The sequence below is a fragment of the Hypanus sabinus genome, chromosome 13 (assembly GCF_030144855.1).
Source record: "Hypanus sabinus isolate sHypSab1 chromosome 13, sHypSab1.hap1, whole genome shotgun sequence".
NCBI classification, from domain to species: Eukaryota; Metazoa; Chordata; class Chondrichthyes; order Myliobatiformes; family Dasyatidae; genus Hypanus; species Hypanus sabinus.
The window spans coordinates 93,100,213-93,114,436 of NC_082718.1; the positions used below are offsets into that span (position 1 = coordinate 93,100,213).

The window sequence follows — 14,224 nt, forward strand, 5'->3', positions numbered from 1 at the left end:
TACATTCGCTTTTATTGTTAAATGGTGGCTTTGAGAAAACAGGAATTCGTATGGTATTAAGCAACCTGCAGTAGATGTTTTCAACCTTTAAAACTGTAGCTGGAGTAGAGACTTTAATTATATTTTTCCCTCAGGAACTGAGGCCCAAGAGCATTGACATCAGACAGGAAGAGCTTGGTGACATGGTGGATAAAGAGATGGCAGCAACATCAGCAGCCATTGATGATGCAGTAAAGAGAATTGAGGTAGGATAGAGTTGACCTTTTGTAGAAAGCAAAAGGTCATTGTAAGTTTCCCTAAGTTTGTGCAATATCATTATGACTAAAATGATTTACACTTTCCTGAGTTCATATTCTTACTATCAGATGACTAATCAGTTTTATTACAGAGTAATATCTCTTAAGATGTCCCTATAAATTTTTCTGGGCAATTTCCTGTAGGTTGTTACTTCCAGCTTGATCTAATCCCAGGTAGGGAGAGCAAGCAACTTCTCTGCACGTTCTAAAACGTGTTGCTACTAGTGATATCAGTTGTGTTCCTGTGCACTTCAGCCAAATACTGATTGGAAGCAACCAAACACTACTTAATTACTGTTTTTAAGTAGTTATTAGGTGAGGGGGAGTGCTATATTTCAGTTGTAAGGACTAGTAGATCATGTGTTGCTTACGGTGATCATGTTTCAGTATGGATTATGGCACATGAATGTAGTTGGATCTCGATAGTCATTTAGCAATGCACTTTTTGTATGAAAGGCATTTAAAATGTACCTTGTTATCAAATGAACAAAATTCAGATATAGATCTTAAGCTTGTTCTATTTCATGGCAAATGTGATTGGCGTTCTTAATGGTTTAAAAAATTCCAGCTGGGAAGTGTTCACCCACCGTGCGCTTAAAGATCTTAAGAGTTCTTGCCTTCTGGAGTGTGGAGCTCTCCAGTACATTCTGAGTCTCTGGTCAAGATTTGAAAGCATTCAATGTTCCACCTTGCAGGAAATGATGAAGCAAGCCAGACAAGGAAGCTCTGGGATTAAACTTGAAGTTAATGAAAGGTTTGTGAATCTCTACCATCACGCACAGAACTCTGTTTACTTAAAAACTGATAATGTTTTTGCCACTGTACACTGAGGTTTTCCTGTTATCTTTGTTTCAGAATTCTAAACTCTTGCACCAGTCTCATGAAGGTAGGAACTGTGCATTGGGTCTTCTGGCATTAATCAGTTTATCAGACAGAAAATCCAGCTGTACTTTTGACACTGTTTAATTGAACAAATTCTCTGCTTTCTGCATGTAAAAAAGAACCTCAGTACACTTCACTGAAGAGCTGTTGGTTCATTTAAACAAATGTTGTCTACAGCAGACTGCTTTGTTGGACTAGTGACCTTTGAATCTAGAATTCATGGTTGTCTCATCAGAAAACAATTCTTACTGATTTAAATCTGCGTTTCATTTCCTCCTTTTCAGGCAATAAGGCAATTGGTGGTGGCCTCCACAAGCCTGCAGAAGGAGATTGTGGAAAGTGGCAGGGTAAGCATAAAAGTCATTGTCCAATCCAATAGAGAGGAACACCAGCATCTCACTACCGCTTCTTGTGACCATGATTGAAGTCACCACAGGGACACTGAAGCTGGTGATAATAGAAATCTTTATTTATCCCAACAAGCAAGCTCATGACCACCATTTTCCTAACCATAATCTCTTAGTCTGTGGGATAGTGTGTACTCTTAACTTCAACTTACTGCTTGCAATGTACATTGAGAACTGAAGACTTTTCTTTGAATTAGTATCTGCTATATTTACATAACTCCAGAAAACTCCCTACGTATGCCTGTGATGGTTTTGAAGTAGATGGTTGGAAACATTAGTTGTTGATTTATTGACTTCATGGTTTTGTTTTAAAATTATGACTTCTTAGTTTGTTTCTGCAATTTAGGACAATCATAACCTAGGCACCCAGAATGTCAACTGTCCATTTCTCTCCATAGATATTATCTGACCTGCTGAGTTCCACCAGTAAGTAGCACAGGTGTTGCTCCAGATTCCAGCATTTTCACTCCCTTGTTTCCATTCCATTGGCCTTCCCCACTCAAACCCAGGAGGATGGACGCTCCCTCCAGCACTTACTAGTTTGGAGGGATTGGAGTGCAAAATGATCTGAAGCCAATTCAAGGAAATCACCCGAGCGTTTTAATATTGTACAAAGCCTTTTGACATGCATGCAGATGATGATTTTTGGACTCGGTTAATGAAGAAATAACTCATTTACAGGGGGCAGCAACTCCAAAAGAATTCTATGCAAAGAACTCTCGCTGGACAGAGGGCCTAATCTCTGCCTCCAAAGCTGTTGGATGGGGTGCCACACAGTTGGTGTAAGTACTGGCTGCAACCACTGGGTAGTTGCTTTCTTGTTCTTTGTGCTACTGTGGCAATAAAAGGGAAGACATTTAGTCCCTGTATCATAAGTAATGGAGAAAATACCTACATCTAATAGCGAGGGTAGTATTAGATGGAAAGGTGTTAGAAAATAGAAAGGCATGATGTATTTCATGGACCACGTAACAAATAATGACATTGAGGCACTGTATAAACTGTCCATCTCAGGCACCAAGTAAACTTCTGCTCCCTGTATCATAGGAGTCCGTTTGAATCTTATTCTGTATCCTGATGTATGGGTTCAGATCACCTTCCCCTCCCCCCCCCCCCCACCCACCACAACCCTTCCTCCTAGAACCCAACTTACTTTAAACCCACTGTTGGAATATATCCCAAGGCTCGAGATTGAGCTGAGGTGGAGCTGTCAGGAAACAAGGAACTTTATAAAATTCATTTCTGCTCTCATGAGAAAAGCTGCTGCAGGGGATTGCACAGGGCAAAATCCTATGCGACGGGTTCTTTTGAGAAACTGTTCGTGGAGGAAATTCTATGATTTAATGTTTAGCTGTTTCACAGGCTCACTTGTTTCTGGGAAATAACATCCGGGAAAGGTAGGCTATTTTGTTAAGTAACTAAGCTCACAGCCTTCCTTCAGGCTTTCTCCACGAAACCTTCAATAAACATTCCTAGCCAACCTGTAGGAACCTTAAATTGAGCTCAGGTTAGTTGTTCTACATACCCACCTGTCCAGCATTAACTAGCAGTATTGCTGGATGTGCTTTCCTTCAGCTCCTATCCTATTCCTTGTTGAACTAAAGCAAGCAGGAGCAGACCGTTTGGACTGGACCTTTGTCAGCTTTACTGTCCATCTTGGTAATAGCTGATCTACCACACCAAATCTCCATAGTCCTCAAATCACCTAGTATCCAGAAACACAAATGAATTCAGCTAGGTCCCTACAGCCCTCCAGCGAAGCAAGATGAATGAAGCTTTTTCCATCTTCAGGCCAAATAAGCTGCCCGTACATAGCGAGTCCTGACATTAAACAGCTCAGAGGAGCAACGTCCTTCTATATTCACACACACCCTGTGAAGTTCATACACTGAAAGATCACAAGCCTAGCCCACTCAATCACGTGGGCTGAACCCACCAGTCTGGTGGGTCTTTTCTAGAAAGGAGACCAAAACCACATACCACTCAGTCTTACCGAGCCCCTGCATTCAGGATTATAAAAGAAACACTAAGTTATCATTTTGTGTATTAGCTAGCTGATAAAACTGTAACAGGTTGACAAATAAACAAGCCTTTTCCCTTTGCCAGGGTACGTAACCATCCTTCCTCACTGTAGCAGCTAACTGGGCATGCTGCAATTTTCTTCCACACTTTCAGTAATCAGATTTTGGGGCAAGCAGAGGGCTGAACCCAGGACCGAGGAGATGAAATGATCTATAAGGAATGTTTTTGTGTTTTTTTTTTGGGGTGGGGGAAATCCAGAGATTCAGCTGACAAAGTTGTGCTCAAGACCGGGAAGTACGAGGAGTTGATTGTTTGCTCGCACGAAGTCGCAGCCAGCACAGCGCAGCTTGTAGCTGCATCAAAGGTGAGGAGACTCTTAATAACACCAGCTTAACCGTGCAAGAGAAAACGAGGGAAGGGGGTAGATGGAGAAGTCAGTACAACTGAAAGGAGGAATAGGGAAACGGGTACACCTCTTTTTCCCCTTATTAGGGAAGAGAGAGCGCCTGTGTTAAGTGGAATTATCAGGTGAACAAGTGGTCTTTGGGTTCTGCAAGTCAGTGCCTTTATTGTTGCATTTGAGTGCTTGGTGGAGGGCGCCAATACTTTTATGGTAGTGGGGGTGGGGAGGTTTGTTGCCTTGTTGCTGCTTGTGTGTTGGAGGGGGAATTGAGGGGAGGGCTTTTGGAGTTCTAATGTTGTACCTGTCATTCACTCTTTGGGGCACTCCTCTGCATGGATGTCTGAAAAGAAATTCAGGATGTATATTGTATACATTTCTCTGACCTTAAATGCACCTGTTGAAACCTATTGATCACCCCCTCACAGAAGACAAAACAGCTTGAAGGGAACATCTCAAGTACAATGATGGATCAGACAGATAGCAGTGACAGTGTATCCTGCTGAAGTGGGTTTCATGTTGTTTATCTGCACTCTAACCCAGCACATCTCCTGACACTAGAACAGCTCCATTCCTTTCCCCTCTCCAAACTTCTGCTGCACTCCGGACCCACTCTACTGTTCCCGTTTAAAATGACCCCAGCAGATACAGGCAGCCTCAGCGACGTTTACCCGCTCAAATCGTGAACTTCTCTGTTTAGGTGAAAGCAGGCCGGAACAGCAGGAACCTGTCCCAATTGCAACAAGCCTCCAGGCACGTAAATGAGATGGCTGCTAATGTGGTTGCATCAACAAAATCTGGACAGGAACAGATTGAAGATAAAGGTAACCAGACCCCACGGGGTTAACAGGGTTTGTCAGCAGTTTGATACTTGTATTGTTCACTTGTTTGCTTTTGAGTACTGAGGTTACTGTTCCACCATTTTCCAGATACTATGGATTTTTCTGGAATGTCAAGGATTAAACTTAAAAAGCAGGAGATTGAAACACAGGTAAAATTATTGCTTTCAATATTTGCCAGTTAAAACAACTAAGTGTTATACCCATTAGAGACAGCATTTATGATGGAATAGTCTTTTTTGTTCAGCATAGTTATTGTATATTTAGTTACAGTAAGCTCAATTCAGATTCAGTGTGTCATTTAGAAACCACAAATGCAATGCAGTTAAAAAATGAGACCACGTTCCTCCAGAATGATATCACAAAAGCACATGACAAAACAGACTACACCAGAAAATCCACATAACGTTTGGCAATCCCCAATCCAGCATCCGGAGAGGCTGCTGCGTATTAATATTGCACTACCATCTTAGCGCGTTCCCCGGGAAGGAGCTCCAAAACCACCAAACAAGACCAAAAATTAAAGCTACAAGACCTGCACAAAACCACATAGTTACAACAGTGCAAACAATAGCATAATTGATAAAAAGAACAGACCATGGGCACAGTAAAAATTGTGCTCCATTCTAAGGGACTTTCTACCTAGAGCTGTGCTGGAGTGCAACACAGGGTCAGCTTTCTTCCTTGCATGGAAATGACTTGGGAGACAAAAGTCTAATACTCTCAAATTAAGAGCTGATTTTATAGACTTGTACAAAAGTTCTTGAAGGCAAATTTGAAAGGATGATTCTATGGTTTGAAAGGCTGCAAGGGGAAGTAACTTTTAAAGGATTAGCTATTCACAGTTTAAGGCATATGTGCATGCACACACACAAGTGAATCTATGAAATCTTCTACTTGAACTGTGGAAGCTCTGTCCCTTCTTACTTTCAAGGCATATTTCTCAAAAAAAAAATCAAGGGCATCAGATATAGGGCTGGTGACGGAGTATAAAGCCTGATTTCTTGTATATCAACTGCTTTGTTTAGGTGAAAGTTTTGGAGCTGGAAAACAAACTGGAGCAGGAGAGGATGAAGCTTGGAGATCTCCGGAAGAAACATTATGAGCTGGGAGGAATGCACGATGAACTATTAGAAGACGAGAAGCTACCTCCGAAACCTGAAATTTCAAAGAAACCGCCAGTGTCCCAAAAACCAACCATCCCGCCCAAGAAAGATCCCCAGGCAAGTCTAATCTCATCCAATGTATACTGCAACCGGTAATTGAGGCCAGCGGTGTTGTAGCATCCACACTAGACTTTGAGGCAAGTAATACCGAGTTCAAATCCAGCTAGCTGCTTGCATACTTATCATCAGTGCCTGGTTGAGCACCGAGCTAGCAACTCAGCCTCGTTTAAAATGCTAAGGAAACAGCAAAAGTTTGTCCCCCGATGAGCCACAAGGTGCGGAGAGGAACAACAAACTGGTAATTGATAACAGAGGAGTGACCAATGGAGTCCAAGGATCTAGACCAGGGGTTCGCAACCTTTTTTTAAAAAATGGCGTGGAGCCTTACCATTAACTGAGGGGCTGTAGACCCCTGATCTAGACCAAGAATTAAGTTGTTAACCTGGCTTCTTTAGGATGTGCCCGACTCTGGCAAGAAGTTGAGTTGTAAACACTGAATCTCAGAATTTATTATCACCGGCATACGTCGTGAAATTTGGTAACTTAGCAGCGATACATGATAAGTATAGAAATAAATGAATTGCAATAAGTGCATATTTATATTAAAAAGTGCAAAACCAGAAATAATGAAAAAGTGAAGTGGTGTTCATTGGTTCAATGTCCATTTAGAAATCAGATGGCGGGGGGAGTAACTGTTCCTGAATCTCTGAATGTCCTGGGTGATCTAGTTGCTAAAAGTGTAGAATAAAATGGAAGGCAGTTTTTAAAATTGTAAAAAAAAAATCTGCATCCCCTGTATTTAAAGCTTAATATGGGTTACTTCTGACTCTACCTATTCAATATTTTGCAGTTAAAAGTATCTGAACCAAACTACATTTCTCATTTACGGAACTCTCAATAAACGTGGTGGCTGCAGTATGCTGGACCAGAGAACAAGTCGCTCTGCATTCTTTACAAGTCAAGCCCATCAGATGGCAGTGCTACATTCCATAAACTTGCTCATTTCACTCTTTCAATGTGCCCCCTATGAATTAATGAAAAGCAGAACTGTAGGAGCTAAGTTCATACATTAATATGCATGTTTTGAAATTGGTCAAGCAAGATGAAATGGGGGGGGGAGGGGGGATCCATGGTTGAAATAACCATTCATTTTAACCTTTTGCAATCAGTCCTTCAAGAATCAGACTTTTTTGTTAGAAAGATTAATTAGGTGCACTGTACATTTGCTACTGGGCTAGAATATTTGTTTAGTTGCTGGCAAGCACTGGCAACCTTAAGTAAAGATTCAGTAGCTTCAAAAGCTTTGTACATAATTTTAACTCAATTTCTGGGAAATCTAAAGTATTTTATATGTACATGGAAATTTTAACAGGTGTGGTGTATTTATTAGCAATAGAAAATTTTGCCTATGAACATTGTCTTCAGCTGTATTGAATTTTGAGAACTGAATTTTAATGTAAAATTTGAAATAAACTGAGTACATGTATTGTTTTTGTACATCAGATGTAAACAAAGATTCAAAAAGTCAAAGAAATCTTGTGTCCATAAGAATGTATTACTGTTACATACATTTAAGATTTATATTGGTTTTTAAACTTCGATAACTAACTTATGCCTCCCACCCTCCCTCCTGTCTGTGAAGTAAATTAAGTATAGGCCAATTTATAGAGCAGGTAAATAAATCAGTCCAACTCTCCATTTGCCTCAAGGGGTGTTGCTATTTTCTCCCTCCCTGTAGTGCAAAGAGATGGGGCTAGAGCTTTATATTTGCACGTGACTCAGAAATAAACAATGGTGGCTGCGTTCTAATACTTATTTCACTCAAGTTGCACTGAATGCCCCCAAGCCTTGGGTGGACAGAAGAACAATGGGGGGGGGGGTGGAAGAGAGAAAGAGGGGAAAAAATACTATTCAGATGAAGGAATTGTTCTCTTCCAGTTTCTGTGGAGTTGTGGAACTTGTTTTTTGATTGCACTAATCTCTTTCTTTAGCTAAGGCTTCTCCACTGCTATATTTTTTAGGACTCTCAACCATATCTATTTCTTGTATTTTCCCTCAACCCTCTTCAGCTTGAACAAAGGGTATTTATTCCCTTCTCACTGCTCTCATTCCTACTATTCATTTTGCCCACTGTTGCTGCAGCCTGAGCAAGAGATTCAGCATTTTCTGTTGCTCACTCTAATATTTATACATCTCCTTGACCTCATCTATTGTGGCTCTTGTTATCCAAATGATTTTCAAATTAATCCTTGTTCACAGTTATTCAAAGAACCACCAAGATTTAAGCATCTCAAAGTCTGCCACCTTGAATACGTCACTGGAAAAGGAGGCAAAGACCATCATACCTTAATGAACCAAGCACTAAACACCTTGACCCATTCTCAACTAAGCTTTTGGTGTTCTATCACAAATTGAAGGGCCTGGAGCTCTTGCATCTCTGAAAAGGTGTTAATTTCATATTTATCAACTTTCGATTACTCTATCAAGTTAACTTTTTTTCCAGCTCTAGGTGTGGTTAGAATATATTGCAGAAGAAAAAAAAATTAAAGGTTACACAGCCCTGCCAATCATGAAGGACTTGCTGGACAATGGCAAATATACAAGTTTGAAACTGGATTCACACAACCACAGCAAATACATACTCTGGGCTCACTATATTCTAATCCTAATCAAATAATAGGCATTTCTAAACCTAAATGACGTTTCTCTGACCAGTACTTTAACCTGTCTTAAATATCTTATCCTGCTCCTTCACAGGATCAGTTCAGGAAGACTTTTGTCAGTCATCCAGCCAAAAATCACTAGGGTAAATTTTCAATACAAAACTATCTTTTTTAGCAAAAAAAATCATCTTTCTTTTATGTGGTGCAATATTGCTGTTGCATGTAGTTCCAATATAGATCTCTAAATAACTGTCAGAATAAGGAACGAGTTTCTAGCCTTGAGCAACACACACAAAAGACTGGAGGAACTCCGCAGGTCCATCTATGGAGAGGAATAAACAGTCAGCATTTATGCTGAGACGCTTCATCAGGACTGGAAAGGAATGGGGAAGAGCCAAAGTAAGGTCATAAATGAGAGAAGATCTGTAGATGCTGGAATTGTGAGCAACTCTCACACACAAAATGCTGGAGGAATCCAGCAGACCAGGCAGCATCTATGGGGGAAAAAAGTCCTACCAAAGGGTTTCAGCCTGAAACATCAGCTGTACTTTTTCTTTTCCCCATAGATGCTGCCAGCCCTGCCGAGTATGTGTGTTGTCAAAGTAAGGTGGTTGGGCTATGGGACAAACAAGGAGATACATGAAGCCAGGTGGGTGGAATGAAATAAAATGAGAAGTGACACGGGAAACTGATGGACAGGAGCTACAGGGAGGTAGTCACCCCTCAGTTACAGAAGGCAGATACCTGGGTGACTGCCAGGAGAGGGAAAGGAAATGGACAGCCAATGAAGAGTACCCCTTTGCCCATTTCCCTCAATAATAAGCATACCACTTTGGATACCGTTAAGGGGACAGCCTACAAAGGGGGGGGGGGGGTACTCTGGCACTATGGCTCAATAGGAAAGGTGGAGTGGGGGGGAGAAGAGAAGAGAACTGTATTAGTGATAGGGGATTCCATAGTTAGAGGAGTAGACATGAGATTCTGTGGACACAATAAAGACAGCCAAAAGGTATGTTGCTTCTTGGGTGCCAAGGATGTTTTGGATTGGGTTCAAGGCATTCTAAACAGGGAGGGTGAGCAGCCAGAAGCTTTGGTACATATTGGTACCAATGACATACAGTAGGTTGGAAAAGCGAGGAGGTCCTGAAGAAAGAATAAGGAGCTAGCTAGAAAGTTAAAAAGCAGGACCTCCTCCTTTGGATTGCTGCCTGTGCCATGCAACGGTGAGGGTAAGGATAGGATGATCTGGCAGATAAATGTGTGGCTGAGGAACTGGTGCAGTTTCAAATTGGGATCTCTTCTGGGGAAGGTACGATAAACTAAAGGGATGGGTTTCACATGAACCTGACGTGGACCAATATCCTTGCGGGCGGGTTGGTTGGAACTATTTGAGAGGGATTTGGCAGGGGGATGAGAAACTGAGTGATAGAACTGAGAATGGGGCAGTTGGTATAAAAGCAGAGTCAAGTGTGTAGTGAGACTGCTGGCAAGGAGAGGCAGATGATAGGGCAAAATTGCAGTTAGTGGGATGAATTGCAGTGTAGCAGGAGGACAGGATAAAAAAGGATGACATATACAGGACTTTGTTGTATTTGAATGCACGCAATATATGGAATAAGGTAGTTGATCTTTTAGTGCAGTTGGAGATCGAAAGAAATTATATCTTGGGCATTACTGAGTTATGGCTGAAAGAGGTTTATAGTTGGATGCTTAGTACCCAAGGATAAACATTGTATTGAAAGGACAGGCAGGAAGGCAGAGGGGGTGGGGTGGCTCTGTTGGTAAAAAAAATAACACTTAAATCAAGGAGATGACATAGGAGCAGAAAACGTAGAATCCTTGTGGGTAGAGTTCCTGAAATGTAAAGGTCAAAATACGCTAATGGGAGTTATGTACAGGCCTCCAAACAGTAGCCAGGATGTGGGCTACAAATTATGATGGCAGATAGAAAAGGCATACAAAAAGGGCAATGTTATGACAGTCAATGGGGGAACTTCAATATGCAAGCAGATTGGGAAAAATCAGGCTGGTGCTGACCTCATGAGAGAGGATGTGTAGAATGCCTACCAGATGGCTTTTTGGTTGAGCTCACTAGGGGAATGCACAATTCTGGATTGAATGTTGTGTAATGAACCGAATTTAATTAGGATGCTCAAGGTAAATGAACTCCTCGGAGGACGTGATCATAATATGATAGAATTCACCCTGAAATTTGAAAGGGAGAAGCTAAGGTCAAATGTATCCGTATTATAATGGTGTAAAGGGGATTACAGAGACATGAGAAAGGAGTTGACCAAAGTTGATTGGAAAGGGATATTGGCAGGGATGAAGGCAGAGCAGCTATGAATGGAGTTTCTGGGAGCAATTCGGAAGATGCAGGATAGATACATCTCAAAGATGAGGTATTCTAAATGGAAGGATGACAATCGTGGCAACTAAGAAAGTCATAATGAATGAAAAGATGAAATATAATGATAAACTAGCCAATAATATCAGAGGATACTAAGTTTTTTCTAACTTTTAATGAGTATAGAGAGGAGAGAGGAGATATTAGACCGCTGAAAAGTGACATTGGAGAGGTAGTAACGGGGAACAAGGAAATAGCAGATGAATAATATATTTCATCAGTCTTCACTGTGGAAGACACTAGCAGTATGACAGAAGCTTGAGAGAGTCAGGGGCAGAAGTGAATGCAGTTGCTGTTACAAGGGAGAAGGTGCTTGAGAAACTGAAAGTTCTAAAGGTAAATAAGTCACCCGGACCAAATGACTACAGACCAGGGCTCTGAAAGAGGTAGCTGAAGAGAATTGAGGCATTAGGAATGATCTTTCAAGAATCACTAGATCCTTGCATGAAGGATTGGAAAATTGCAAATGTCACTGCACTCTTCAAGAATTAAGGGAGGAGAAGAAAGGAAATTATAGGCCAGTTAGCTTAACCTTAGTGGCTGGGAAGATATTGGAATCAGTTGTTAAAGATGGTTTCAGGGCACTTGGAGTCACATGATAAAATAGGCCAAAGTTAGCTTGTTTTCCTTAAGGGAAAACCCTGCCTGATAAATGTGTTGGAAATCTTTGAGGAAATAATAAGCAGGATAGACAGAGAATTGGTGGATGTTATGAACTTGGATTTTCAGAAGGCCTTTGACAAGGTGCCAAACACGAGTCTGTTTAACAAGAGTCCATGGTATTACAGGAAAGATACTAGCATAGTTAGAGCATTGGCTGATTAGCAGAAGGCAAAAAATGGCCTTTTCTGATTGGCTGCTGGTAACTAGTGATGTTCCATAGGGATTGGTGTTGAGCCCACTTCTTTTAACATTGTATGTCAATGATTTGGATGATGTGACTGATGGCTTTGTGGCCAAGTTTGCAGCCAATATGAAGAAAGGTGGAGGGACAGGGAGTGTTGGTGAAGAAGGAAGGCTGCAGGAGGATTTACACTAGGGATTCCTAACCTGGAATCCGTGGACCCCTCGGTTAATGGCAGGAGTCCATAACATTAAAAAAAACATTGGGAATCCTTGATTTAGACAGATTGGAATGGGCAAGTGCCAGATGGAATACAAGAGGTGTATGATCATGTGCTATGGTAGAAGGAACACAAGTGTAATCTAATTTCTAAATGGGCAAAAAATTAAAAAAATCTGAGCAGCAAAGGGACTTGGGAGTCTCATGTAGGATTCCCTAAAGATTAATTTGCAGGTTGAGTCAGTTGTGAGGAAGGTAAATGTGATGTTAGCATTCATTTTGAGAGGACTAGAATATTAACTCAAGGATGTAATGTTGAGGCTTTACAAAGCACTGGTGAGGCCTCACTTGGAATATTGAGAGCAGTTTTGGGCCCCTTTTCTAAGAAAGGATATGCTGACATAGGAGAGGGTTCATATGATTCTGGGAATGAATGGCTCATCGCATGAGGAGTGTTTGACCTGGACCTGTACTTGCTGGAATTTAGAAGATTGGTGGTGGGGGGGGGGGGGGAGGAGGGAGTAGAAAGGGCAAGATCCTCATTGAAGCTGCTCAAACGTTGAAAGGCCTAGATAGAGTGGATGTGGAGGGGATGTTCCCCATTGTGGGAGAGTCTGGGACCAGAGGGCACAACCTCAGAATAGAGGGACATCCATATAGAATGGAGATGAGGAATTTCTCACGCCAGAGGGTGGCAACTCTGTGGAATTTGTTACCACTGGCAGTTGTGGAGACCAGGTCATTTGCGGGTATTTAAAGCAGAGTTGATAGATTCTTGATAAGTCAGGGCATGAAAGGGTTGAGAGGGAAATGGATCAGCCATGATCAAACGGCAGAGAAGACTCAAATGGGCCAAATGGCCCAAGTATGGTCCTATGTCTTACGGTCTTACCGAAAAGACAAAGGGCTGGAAAAGGAGCAATTTGAGAAAGGGCAGTAGGAGAGGCATGAAGGGGAAGGGATAGGCAGATGAGGAGAAGAGGCAAGAAGCTAAAGTGGGGAATTGAAGAAAAGGGAAAAATTAACAGATTAACAGAAGTTGGAGAAATTGATGTTCATGTCATCAGGTTGGTGGCTACCTGGACAGAACACGAGTTGTTGTTTCTTCAACTCGAAAGTGGCCTCATTGTGGCCGAAGAGGCGGCCATGGAGTGCAATTTCGGAATGGAAATGAGAACAGGAATTAATTCTACTAGAGCCAATAGCAGCTCCTAAATTCACCCATTTCCAGATCTGTTAACAGTGAATACAAATCTTTCAGAAACTGTATATTGCCTATATTTGATCAGTTGGAATTATTGAGTACAGGTTCCCCGTGAAATTAGAACAAAAAAAAACATTGTTACTGGCACAACATTAAAAAGAATGCATTTTCTGAAGCAGAGACTTGCATTCTTTGCAAACAGTTGTAATGGCTCCACAATAATTAAAGCTACATTTTCTCAATTTTTGTAACTGTAGTATAACAGCATTATAAATAATCTAAAACTCATTAGCCATACGAGAAGTGGGTAATACTTACAGCTAATTGGGTGCAGACCAATGTTTAAATGCAGTCCTGTGAGCTTGCCACCTCTGGCAAGTAAAAAGAATTAGAATTGGCCTTACTGCCCTGACTATTGCTGGGTGAAGACCTGATCAACCACGTCAACATATTTGTTTCCAACAGGAATTACATAAAGATCTACAGGATTTACATTTTTATTCCCCTTTTATGTCCAGCTCAAGTTCAACAAACTGTATTTAATCCCTAGTGTTCAGACACTGAATTTGCTGTTTATGTATCTCATTTTTCCCATCTCCTGCAAGTGTTGCCTCCTCCCTCTCGTCTCATTCAGGACACAATCCAGTCAATTTCCCTCATCTTCAACACTGAGGTAGTCCTGCTTCCTCAGAATATTCTAACACTACTTGCCTCAATAATATTAATTTCAAAGGCAGCATCAGTAAGCAAACACATGAAATTTAATCCTTTTTGCAATATGAACCTCTAAGGCAGGGTTTCCTAACATTTTTTTCTGCCAAGGATCCCTACCATCAAACGAAAGGTCCGTGGGCCCCAGGGCTGGGAATCCCTGC

The 14,224-nt window shown here is 41.4% G+C and overlaps 1 protein-coding gene across 1 annotated transcript in view; it reads left to right on the plus strand.

Moving 5' to 3' along the window:
* The window catches only part of LOC132404159 (huntingtin-interacting protein 1-related protein-like), a 133,151-nt gene extending 125,443 nt beyond the window's left edge, over positions 1–7,708 (plus strand). The window contains exons 23-32 of the mRNA XM_059988228.1: positions 135–245; positions 992–1,050; positions 1,152–1,182; positions 1,463–1,525; positions 2,267–2,367; positions 3,866–3,971; positions 4,708–4,831; positions 4,937–4,998; positions 5,875–6,069; positions 6,863–7,708. Coding sequence (XP_059844211.1) covers positions 135–245; positions 992–1,050; positions 1,152–1,182; positions 1,463–1,525; positions 2,267–2,367; positions 3,866–3,971; positions 4,708–4,831; positions 4,937–4,998; positions 5,875–6,069; positions 6,863–6,913 — 903 coding nt within the window. The 3' untranslated portion in view covers positions 6,914–7,708. The remainder of the gene's footprint in view (positions 1–134; positions 246–991; positions 1,051–1,151; positions 1,183–1,462; positions 1,526–2,266; positions 2,368–3,865; positions 3,972–4,707; positions 4,832–4,936; positions 4,999–5,874; positions 6,070–6,862) is intronic.
* Positions 7,709–14,224: the final 6,516 nt, after the last annotated feature.